This window comes from Ostrea edulis, chromosome 1 (assembly GCF_947568905.1).
Source record: "Ostrea edulis chromosome 1, xbOstEdul1.1, whole genome shotgun sequence".
NCBI classification, from domain to species: Eukaryota; Metazoa; Mollusca; class Bivalvia; order Ostreida; family Ostreidae; genus Ostrea; species Ostrea edulis.
This window is the reverse complement of record NC_079164.1, coordinates 111,192,600-111,204,902: the sequence shown is the minus strand read 5'-3', so window position 1 is coordinate 111,204,902 and position 12,303 is coordinate 111,192,600. Positions and strand designations below refer to the sequence as shown.

Sequence of the window (12,303 nt, the reverse complement as noted above, 5' to 3'; positions counted from 1 at the left end):
AGATAGTTGGGCAAACACGCACCCTGATAAAATCTGTGTAGGGGTACATGACTTCTTTTCCCGAGAGTTGATTTTTTTTTTAATTCTAAACCATTGACATGTTTTCTGATAAACAATGCAATATAAAAGACCTGTTGTGTCATTCATTTCAATATGACCAGAAAAGGTGTGTCCGACGACACTGATGAAAGGTGATCAATCTCATAACTCCTATAAGCAATGCAAAATAGATTGTTGGGAAAACACGCACTCTGATGAAATGTGTGTAGGGGTATATGACTTCAATTTTGTCCGTATTGAAAATTCATATGTAAATCCCTAAATATTGTGCTCTTCATTTTCCTGGATGTTGATCTCTTGATTTCAAACAAAAAGACTGCTACCTAAACAAAACCATTCAGGAGTACAGACCCACTTTAATACCATTAAAGATATACTTTAGATCTGTACAAATATACACTGTGTTACACTATAAATTATATACCAAGTTTGAACCCGCCCTCGATATAGAACCACTAGCCTGGATATCACGAAATTTACAAGTTTAGTAGACGTTTCCTGTTCTATAGCACTATGCATTTAGTTTTTCAGTTTGTTTTCCCTTTCCCAAATATGCTTCATGACAAATTTGAAAAGAAATGGAATGGTAATTATCAAGAACTTAAAATGTTCACTAGTTAACACATCTAACCATTGACAATGTTGTCCCCACCCAGATTACCAAACTTCTACCCCTGGGATCGTGTAGTTTACATTTTTGGTAAAGGATTACCTGATCTTTCTAAATATCCGTTAAGTTTCGATTCAGTATCAACAGTACTAAAGAAGATGCTTTTTTGATATTTACACAGCAATGCTATACACCAAGATTTGTCCTGTCCTGGAGCCAAAACCTCTACCTAGAGGATCATGGAATTCACAATTTTGGTAGAGACATGCCTGCTGTACATCACCCTGCATATAGTTTTCCTACAGATGGGCGGTAGTAGAAGATAATAGTTTTGAAAATCAATCAATTGTTGGCAGTTTTGGCCCCGCCACTACGACCTCAGGGATGCTAGAGATTTATGTCACTCTTGTCCCGAAGATGCTTCATGCCAACATTGAAAATAATTGAAATAATAATCACCAAGAAGCGAAAAATATGCAATTGTGACCATTTTGGTCCCAACCTGATGACAAAACCCCCACTCCTGAAATCATAGTTGTACCATGAAAGGTGAAGATAATAAATAGTGATCAATCTCATAACTCCTATAAGTAATACAATATAAAGAGGTTGGCAAACACGAACCCCTGGATATACCAGAGGTGGGATCGGGTGCTTAGGAGCAGTAAGCATTCCCTGTCGACTGGTCACATCCGCCCTGAGCACTATATTTTGATCAGGTAAACGGAGTTATCCGTAGGTTAAATCAGTGTGCCAAGAACGGCCTAACAATCAAACCATGCATTGAATAAACCAGTAATTCGTTAATACCAGCTGATAAGTTTCCAAATTAGTCAGAAGTTATCATTGCACAAAGTTTGTCATACTGACAAAACATTTACTTCGGTTCACAACTTTAATAAATATTTTTTCATGTGTTGATTTATTGGCCCCTAGATATAACAGAATAGGGATAAATTATATGATACTTTTTTACCCATTGGAATAGTTTTTTGAAGATTTGTTAAATAAAAGGAATTTCCTTAAAGCAACTGATTCCAAAATGTTTACATAATATATCATGAGAAATTCCTATGACTATTCCTATATATATATGTGTGTATTATACTATTCCTATATACCTATTATGGTCCTTTTATCTCGTGTACAGCTTATTTTCAGTGTAACATGATATGATTTTGTCTGGTGCCATATTCATTCATTCAAATCACTGATTGTATTTTGAATATTATTGTTTCTATAATACAATCTATAAAATGTGCCGTTGCCAGTAATTAGGGTTTTCCACCTTTCAGTGGAAAGTCCTATTGTTATTGTTCTTTTTGTTATTATTATTATTTTCCTGCCGTCAAAAAAATTTTTCGTCTTAAGACTTATTGAAAAACGTTATAGTCCATCATATAGTACTTCTTGAGAAACGAATACAGTTCACCCTGCGTAATTGAACTTTGACCTCTTACGGAGTTATTTGACCTTTCGTAGAAATCATTGTTAGCGCTTCTACTTTGTAACCGTAAATGATAGGAGGATGAAACCTTTTCTAAAACATAGAGGGTAATTAGTAGAAGCGAGGAATTTAAAATGAAGGGATTCGGTGTCCCCTAAAGGGAGTTAATGCCTCTTTATGCTTTGCGATTTATTCATAAAACATGTCGAGGTTGAGAACGGTTTGTCGTAGAGACATGGGACCAACTGTAATAGGATCGGTGACCTTTGACCTTGAAAATTAGGTCAAGGTCAAAGGTCAACGTCATCAGAAAAGAGGAAAAATGCAGTTTTTATACTCTCTTTCCTGCTTAAGATAGCGTTGAAATATTATATGGGTAAGTGTTGTCTTCTTGATTGGTTTTGATAGTATGCTTTACATCTTTGAACTTTGACCCTTCTGTGAATTTCAGAGACTCGTGTCGAAAACCTTGTTATCGTTACTCCTACTTAACGGAAAGTCATAGAGACACGAAACATTCGCTAATGAATTCACAGTAAAACCCTCTTGCAAAGAAAAAATAATCAAAGGGATACGAAAACCCTTAAGCATAGTTATTGCCCCTGAAAGTCTCCAATATCATTATCTAAACCTATAACTTTTATATTAATATAGATAGAGGCATGGGACCACTTGCATTAAGACCGATGACCTTTGACCTTCAAAATGAGGTCAATGTCAAATGTCAAGGTCGTCATCAAAATTATTTTTTTTCCATTTTCAAGGTCTTTCAAAGTATTTTTAGCATTGATAAGCTAACCGAAAGTAACCGAAAACCTCTAAACAAATCATTGCCCCTGAATGTCTTGATTAACATTTTTTAAGCTTATAGCTTTTACATTATTATAGATAGAGATATGGAATCACTTGCATTAAGACCGATGACCTTTGACCTTCAAAATGAGGTCAAGGTCAAAGGTCAAGGCCATCGTGAAAATGATTAATTACATTTTCTTGGCCATTATGAGTTTCGTACATCATCTTAAATATTCTTAAATATCTCTTTTTAAATCATTGTAGGTGGAAAGCCCTCTAATTGTTCGCGAACAATTAGGATTACTAGTTGTTATTGTGATTGTGCAAATAAATCATTGTCATAGTATCCGCAATGTTTGATTTTCATGCCTATGGCGGGTCTTAGATGCAATGTGAAGATAACGAACAGTGATCAATCTCATAACTCCTACAAGCAATACAAAATAGATAGTTGGGCAAACACGGACCCCTGGACACACCAGAGGTGGGATCAGGTGCCTAGGAGGAGTAAACACCCCCTGTTGACCGGTCACACCCTCCGTGAGCCCCCATATCCTGGTCAGATAAACGGAGTTATCCGCAGTCAAAATCAGTGTGCAAAGAACGGCTTAACAATCGGTATGAAACACGTCAGACAGCATTTGACCCAATGCGAGGTCGTATTGACGAACTAGATCGTTATAACGACCATAGAATTTGCGAAATGCTGACTTCAATCGAGACTGTTGAAATCCCTGTACCATCAACTTGTTTGTTAGTAGCTTACCTCGATTTAAAAACTGACTATACCCAGAACAAGCTCTTGCATATCGAATTAGTTGAGATATATAAACACCATATGCAGGTGATAATGGAATATTGCTACATAAATGTGGGAAGTTGACGATGGAGAAGCTGAAATCATCCCGTTTGTCATACAGTTGAGTTGTCAGTTTGCCGTTAATGTCTACTTTCAATAAAATATCTAAGTATGAAGCAGAAGTGGACGACTCTGTTGTGTCCTTTATTTCGAGCTCACAGGGATATATCAAATCGACATATGAATGAAAGCTATCATTGTTAATAGACAAAACGTCTATTTAAAATTTAACAATCATGGATTTCGAAGACATCATCGGTATTTCTTTTATTGTCATTCTTAAATTCTACTTTCATCAACATTAAACATTAGACATAAAAAGTTCTGAACTTCGAAGGATTGTTCTTTTTTACAATAATTATGTCATGAACACGTCAAAGTGACAAAATAAAAATGATTGGGATTCAGTTTATATTCAAGGTTTTACATCCTTAAGACAAATTCATTGAAATTGATATTTTTTTCAATAAATTAAACTAAACAATGAAGTTAAATGAAATATTCAACTATCAATGAATGGAAGTTAATTTGCAAATGCATTTGAGGACTGGCTAAAATTATTCTGTATGAGAGTTAAAGTAAAAAAAAAATCCATAGAATCAACTTTAATTCAATGTATATAATTTTCATCTTACTGCACTGTAAATGGCATTGATGTACAATTAAATCATACTTGAAATACATGCATCTTCATGTGGGTATACATGTACATATTTAGAATTTACTTACAGTAGACAGTGATGGTTTGTGTTCCTGACGTCCTGTTATACGACAATGATAATCTTGGACTTGTGGCTCTACACTGACACATTCTCTGGTTGTACTTTCTGTTTACTGTTAATGTCAGCTCTGACTGGGTCCCTGTATTGGTCACTCCAGTGGTCAGTGTGTCATCTCCACACATCCAGCTCCACGTGATGTGAGGGTTACCCAGCGTAGACAAGGTACACCGTAATGTAATGGACTGTCCTTCATCTACTGACGTAGATCCATCAGCTGTCAGTTGTGGGGCAGCAGGGGGTGCATCTATTTAATGAGAATTCAAAATTTGTCTGAATTATGCGTTTTGAATTGCAATGCTCCTAGTGGAAAGTTTGTTAGAAAACTATGAACACCTCCCCTTAATGATAAAAGATAAGATAAGAGATATATATTACTTTTTGTCTTTTTGTGTAACTTATAAGATGCATAATATGCAATAACAAATGTAACAAACGACAGATAATGTTAATATATATTTTGATACTTTATTATTTATTTCTACATTTGAACATTGCAAATAAAGATATATCATTAAAATTTCAGCACCCCTCAAACAAATTACAAGATATTTTTACCGGTTTTTAACACGGTTGAGAGCTTAATATACGATTCTGCAAACCGATGTCTATTCTAGTGCGATTGTCGATGGTACCAAAATGCTGTTTTCCTCTCTATCGGTAAAAAGCAAAATTTACATTTTGTATACGGTTTTTGATAGTCCGAGATTCTAAATATATTCCACCACTTCATAGTCTATTCAACAACAAAAAAGGAAAACACAAATTTGTTAATAATAATTCCCTATTTTCAGTTTCATGTATGTACATTTAACACGCGCTGGAGACCAGTAATTTAAAATACGAAACTAAGCATATCATATAGGAGACGTTTCTGGGCAAATTGTCGTCATATACATTTCATGACAAGTTAAACATGTATGGTTGCATAGTATCAACAAGTAATGGAACGATACATATCTGAGTTTTGAAAGCTTTTATAACAGAACCAGTGAGGGTATTTTTGAAGGGGCTTATTCTTAGTTATTTTGATTTTTTGAGGTATGCAAGACATTGTTGACATACATTAGAGAGCTTTTCATTATGCAACATGGGTTTGCCCAACTATCTACTTTGCATTGCTTATAGGAGTTATGAGATTGATCACTGTTCGTTATCTCCACCTTTCATGTGTGATCGATAGTTTGATCATGTTATTTATCCGTTGTAATGAAAGGTGATAACACTGCTAATACATGCGCATCTGGTGCATCAAAATTGGTGCCGTATAAGTTTTACTTTACGACCCCTGGGTCAAGGCCTCTGCTGGTGGACTGTTAGTTGCCGAGGGTCTTTACAGCCCAGTAGCTAAGTACATTGTTACTAGCTTGAAAATACGAACGAATATTTAATTGCTGTGATAAGATTTAGAAATTCAATTCAAAAGTAAGGAATATCTCCCCCATGCATATCTATGATCCTTAGACGAATTTGACTCTAGTCTTTGGCACTGTTTTTCTTTTAAGTTCTTACAAGTTTATTTTTATTTCGTATTTCCAATATTTCGGCTTGAGCAGTAATATAAATATTTATTTAGAAAATTACATTCAGAAGCGTCAACCTATTTCTGATAAGGATAACTACACGTGTATATAACTAAATACAATTGATCAAAATTAAGTGTGTTAGTAAATAAATTCATTAATACATGTATACCGTAAGAAAGGTGAAGATAATGAACAGTGATCAATCCCATAACTCCTATAAGCAACACATAATAGATAGTTTGGCAAACACGGATCCCTAGACACTCCAGAGGTGGGATCGGGTGCCTAAGAGGAGTAAGCATCCCCTATCCTGTATCAAATATATTCTGTTTAAAGTATATTCTTAAAACAGCAGGGAATACATCCATATCCCATTATGTCTTTTGAATAGAGTGAGTTACTCCGGGTAGGTCATCGAGTCCAAACAGGTCTCCGTAATGGAGAGGATCCTAGAAAAAAATAATGTTCTTTTTTTTAAATATCGACGATGTGGGCTACATTTATTCCCATATGAAATTTGAAAGCTTTTAATAGTATACAACCATAGCCTAACTGATTTGAATGTACCTACTATCGTCCATATATTTCCAGATCTGTAAAATATGGGTGGGCCAAATTCCTATGGGAATTTCAGCTAATGGGGAAAGCTTAAACGCAGAGCTATATATCCTTTGTGGCAAATTTATGCGCAGTGTAGCATTTAAACTATAAAAGTACAAAGGTTAATGACTTGAATCATGTAAATTTTAACATGAAATAGGGGAAAAAAATATTTTCATAAATATATTGGGACCATCTCATATAGCCATTTCACTTCATCCTTTAGACCTATGGTTAGCGCTCGGGGCCGTAGTAGTGAAGATTCATCATCGTGCCAACGGCTGTCGCGACACAGGACCTCCGTTTTTAAGGTCATATCCAAAAGACCTGTAACTCTCAATTCGTTTGCCGAAGGGGCAATCACAGTCTATGCTTACGTAATATATCATACGATACGAGCCGGACTCTGAACTTACAACTCAATACAGGGTCACGATTCGAAAGCTACCGTGACCACTCCTATATCTTTGCCGTTTTAAATGAAGTAAAACATCTGAAGAAAATCAATATATCTCATTGTGGATTTTTTAAAAAGCTTGTGGTGTAGTTATTATCCCCACCTCTTTCAGGGGGGACATATTGTTTTTGTACTTTTCGTCCGTCCGTCCGTCCGTCTGTGTGTCACAAAATATTGTGAACGCTTCTCCTCCTATATGTCTTATCGGATATACTTGAAACTTTGTACAATGTTTCATTGCCATCTGTAGATATAGTGGATTTAAGAGGTGTGTGTAAAATAGCTTGTGAACACTTTTCCTATATGGATTATTGGATACATTTGAAACTATGAACAATTGTTCATTGTTAGATGGGCATATTGTTGAGACAGGAGGATCCAATTATTTTCCTAAAAGTTACAGTGGATCTAAGAGGGGCGGAGGATGTAAAATAGCTTGTGAACACTTCTCCTATGTGGCTTATCGGATAAATTTGAAACTCTATACAATGCCTCATTGCCATTTATAGATATGCATATTGTCGGGCCAGGAGGATTCAATTATTTTCCTAGAGGTTATAGTGGATCTAAGAGGGGTGGGAGATGTGAGATAACTTGTGAACGCTTCTCCTCTTGTATGACTTATCTGATAGACTTGAAATTTTGTACAATACTTCAATGCGATTTGCAGATGTGCATTTTGCAGGGACAGGGAAATCCAATTGTTGTCCTTAAAATTATAGTGGATTTAAAGATTGGAAGGTTTGAAATAGTTTTTGAACACTTCTCTAATGTGGCTTATCGGAGTTCATATTGTCTATGTTTCTGCTTATGCTTTCTCCTCCATACCATGCAGTACATTAAGGGGAGGAAATTTCATTTCGAGCACTTCCAATTTGGGGGCTGGAGAGACATTTGGTTTTCATAAAAACAATCTCTAGATTTCTTCCTCCATGAGCATGAAATTACATTTACCATTATATCTATCAATTATTGTGAATGTCAAATGTGTCATTGTCATTAAATTATATTGCTGTTTTAAATTCAAAGTTACAGAATGCTATTTAAACGTTAAAATCCAAATTAAGTTTTTAAAAAAGGTATTGCAAACCATTGAATCCTTTTATTTGTAAGCATTTCTCATGACATCAACGCCATCAACATACAGAGAAGAAGATCTAATATTCTTTCAGAAAAGTAAACCTGTCGCATTTTTTACATTTCTGAGATCGTGAGATAGTCTTCAACATAGTTTGACAATGCTATAAAGAAAGAATTGCACATGCTAAATTCCATATCATATGTCAGATTAGCCTGCATGAAGCCAATTTCCGTCCGAGAGTTGATATGGGGCCAGAATTCTGTTGTGAAAAGATATGATTTTGGCATGCAATATTCTAATCACCATATGCTGCATTTTCTCTTGCTTAAATGTTGTATACGAACGATATAGTGTTTATAATGGATTTTTTAAAAAAAAATGGAAAATGTGTCCGGAAGCTGATCTTAAAAAAAGGTATTCTTTTGATCACAAGCGGGTAACTTTTTGCATGTCAAAGTTATATCGCGAAATATTCTATACATTACTTTACTCTGGTAAAAACCTATGTACATTCATTATAATGTGGAATTTGTGATACATTGAATAACTATGGTGAAAACTGATATGATATCTCTGATTTACCTTAATTTATCATATAGTCGTTATAACGATCTAGTTCGTCAATACAACCTACCATTGGGTCAAATGCTGTCTGACGTGTTTCATAACGAGTGTTAGGCCGTTCTTGGCACAATGATTTTGACTACGGATAACTCCGTTTACCTGATCAGGATATAGGGCTCACGGCGGGTGTGACCGGTCAGCAGAAGATGCTTACTCGACCTAGGCGCCTGGTCCCACCTCTGGCGTGTCTACGCGTCCGTGTTTGCCCAACTATCGATTTTGTATTGCTTATAGGAGTTATGAGATGATCACTGTTCGTTATCTTCACCTTTCATGGTTGAAACTTTGATATGTTGATTGCTACGCGTGAATACGTATTGTATTTTATTCACTGTTATTGAACGTCCCACTTGAGAATTTTTCGCGAATACATAATTTTGGGATTGATATGTATTTTTGCACTTGGGTCTGAAATGTCATTTGGGTTTTGGACCGGTCGTTGGTACCCGCTATTGTAATTGTAATTAAAAGATTTACATAGCACCCTATCATCATTAGTTCTCTAAAGCGCTTTACAAATGTGAGAGAAAAAGATAATATAAAATCGATGTGCACATACATGTACATGTGAAAATAAATATTCACAGTATCAGAATGCAAATGCATAATTATTAATATTAATATATAGCGCCTAATGCAATGATATAATTACCCTTAGAACATATAAAACATTTTAAAACAACCCTAAGAAATTTAATTAAATACATAGAATGGACATAAGTATAATAACAAACTACAGTTCAAATAGCAACTGAAGGTTGGGGGTTGTTTTTGTTAAAAAGAATGTAACAGCACTGTAAGAGCTACAATGTAAGAGGACTAAATATGTAAACAAATCACAAATTAAAACCTAATAAAAAAAGACGCCTTTTGAGGTCCACTTTAAAACTAGACGGCGAAGTACACTGTCTGCGTTTAAAAGGCAGAGGATTTCAGAGACTCGGTGCGGCCTTATCAAAAAGTCGATCCCCATGTGTTTTCGTACATGGCGGAGGTATCCGGAGAAGATGCAGATATTCTGATCTTAGTGATCGTGTGGGATTGTAAACTGTAAGAATATCCTTTATGTAAACTGGAGATAGGTTGTTGAGAGATTTGAAAGTATGAAGAAGGATATTATATTGAATTATGTATTCAACTGGGAACCAGTGAAGATCTACTAGAACAAGAGTAATAAGGTCGGATTTGTTTTAGCATGTTATTTATCTTGCAACTGTGTTTTGTGCCCTCTGAAGTTTGCTGGTGTGTTACGAATGAACACCATAAAGCAATGCATTTCCGTGATCTAATCTGGATGTAACTAACGAGTTTACTAGAGGTGTACATGGTTCATCATTGATAAATGAACGGATACAGCCAATTCTGTGAATGAATGTTCACATATGCTGAGCGGGAAATAGAAAGACATCGTTTTTGCATGGTAAGGGATTTGTCGAAGAATATCTTTTTTTTATGAAAGATGAATCACTTACAACACAGTCAACAAACTGTTCATATCTTTAAGTGACTATTGCGACGTCATAAGCTTTCCACAGTGCAGAATCGGAATAATGATTTCCAAGTAGATGATATCTGAAATACGTAACTTTCCATATATGAGCTATTCTGTTATGGAGGTGCATTCAGTATTCTATTGAACGCTTGCGTGGGTACAAGATTTATAAATCTGTCAAAGGCTATGTGAAATAAGGATAAAAGTTATTAAAGCGTAAATTTTATTTACATCAGCTGTTAGTATACATTAAACTGACCATATCAATACTTATATTTGTTTGAATTTGGCCATTTAGTTAAATATGAAATTATTTTTTTTTTATTTCCTCTTCTGCACGCGTGATACTTTAATCAAAGAACGATGGTGATAATCCGTTTTTGTTTGAGCTATTTCATTATCAAATACTCATAATCTTACTAAAATTGTGTGTTCCTACAGTTTGAGTGGTTGCATGATGTCTGATAGTCATCCTTTAGTCAATATATGGAGACAGCGATAAAGATTTGTACACAAAGCGAGTGGACGAAAGTGTGTTTTGCGTCTCAATGTGTGTAAGAGTTCCATAAAAGGAAGTAACTATCGGGCAACACAGAAATTGTGTATTAATGTACAGTTACAGTTTTTTGTAGGTTTAAACCTTTAGAATTTACTTACAGTACACAGTGATGGTCTGTGTTCCTGACGTTCTGTTATACGACAATGACGATCTTGGACTTGTGGCTCTACATTGACACGTTCTCTGGTTGTACTTTCTGTTTGCTGTCAATGTCAGCACTGACTGGGTCCCTGTATTGGTCACTCCAGTGGTCAGTGTGTCATCTCCACACACCCAGCTCCACGTGATGTGAGGGTTACCCAGCGTAGACAAGGTACACCGTAATGTAATGGACTGTCTTTCATCCACTGACGTAGATCCATCAGCTGTAAGTTGTGGGGAAGCAGGGGGTGCATCTATTTAATGAGAATTCAAGATTTGTCTGAATTATGCGTTTTGAATTACAATGCTCCTAGTGGAAAGTTTGTTAGAAAACTATGAACACCTCCCCTTAATGGTAAAATATATGTATTACTTTTTTCATTGTGTGTAACTTATAATATGTAATAGAAAATGTAACAAATGACAGAGACTGTTGATATATATTGTGATACAGTTTTCAGAAGTGCAAGGCTATTGACGGTATGTCCTTTCCCCACTTCCAAACTAGACCATAGTAAAACATAAGGCATTGTATCTAGCTACGATTTTCAAAAAGCTGAATCTTTTAAGAAGGTCTGAAAAGTATATAGTATGTTCTTTGAAAAGAGGGACTTGTTATGACTCACATTTACAGCAGTTTTAGATTAAAATTGTTCCAGACAAATTATACTGTATATACATTTTAGTAGGCATAGTCTAACCACTATTTCTATGAAGTTCGTTCCAGTTAATAAATTAGCTAGAATCCCCATCACAGAGGAATTTGACTAGCATAAAAGTTCAAAGGTAATAACGAACAGTGATCAACCTCATATCTCACATAAGCAATACAAAATAGAAAGTTGGGCAAGCGCGGACTCATGGACACACCAGAAGGTGGGATCAGGTGCCTAGGAGGAGTAATCATCCCCTATGTTTGTGGAGAAAATGAATGATATATATGGCGCTACTAATTTTACTTTCATTTCGTATAGTTTGAATCACACGTGAACGCACTTCAAGCCAATTATTATCAAATTTTTCAATTAAAATCGGCCTAGTATTGTATCACCTATAGGAACGTCACATCATTACATGATAATAAAATTAATCAAACTGCTTTTTGATTGATATTCGAGACACGGGAGTTAGTGGTATATTCCATGTAGATAAGAGTTATAACTGTTTTAGGGAAATAAGTTTTTAATTAAACCATTGCATACATTCTAGATACTGGCTGCCAAGAGAGAAAATATAAAATACAGATGTCATTGTATAATATCATGCAACAGGC

General features: G+C 35.3%; 2 protein-coding genes across 2 annotated transcripts in view; both read right to left on the bottom strand.

The window, feature by feature from the left end:
* Positions 1-12,303, bottom strand: part of LOC130051329 (hemicentin-1-like) — a 485,422-nt gene that overhangs the window by 69,316 nt on the left and 403,803 nt on the right. The gene's annotated exons all lie outside the window — the stretch shown is intronic.
* The window catches only part of LOC130051330 (kin of IRRE-like protein 1), a 77,220-nt gene continuing 69,129 nt past the window's right edge, over positions 4,213-12,303 (bottom strand). Inside the window, exons 5-6 of the mRNA XM_056153295.1 lie at positions 10,988-11,284; positions 4,213-4,797 (exon numbers count right to left, since the gene is read on the bottom strand). Of these exons, the coding sequence (XP_056009270.1) occupies positions 4,493-4,797; positions 10,988-11,284 (602 nt within the window). The 3' untranslated portion in view covers positions 4,213-4,492. The remainder of the gene's footprint in view (positions 4,798-10,987; positions 11,285-12,303) is intronic.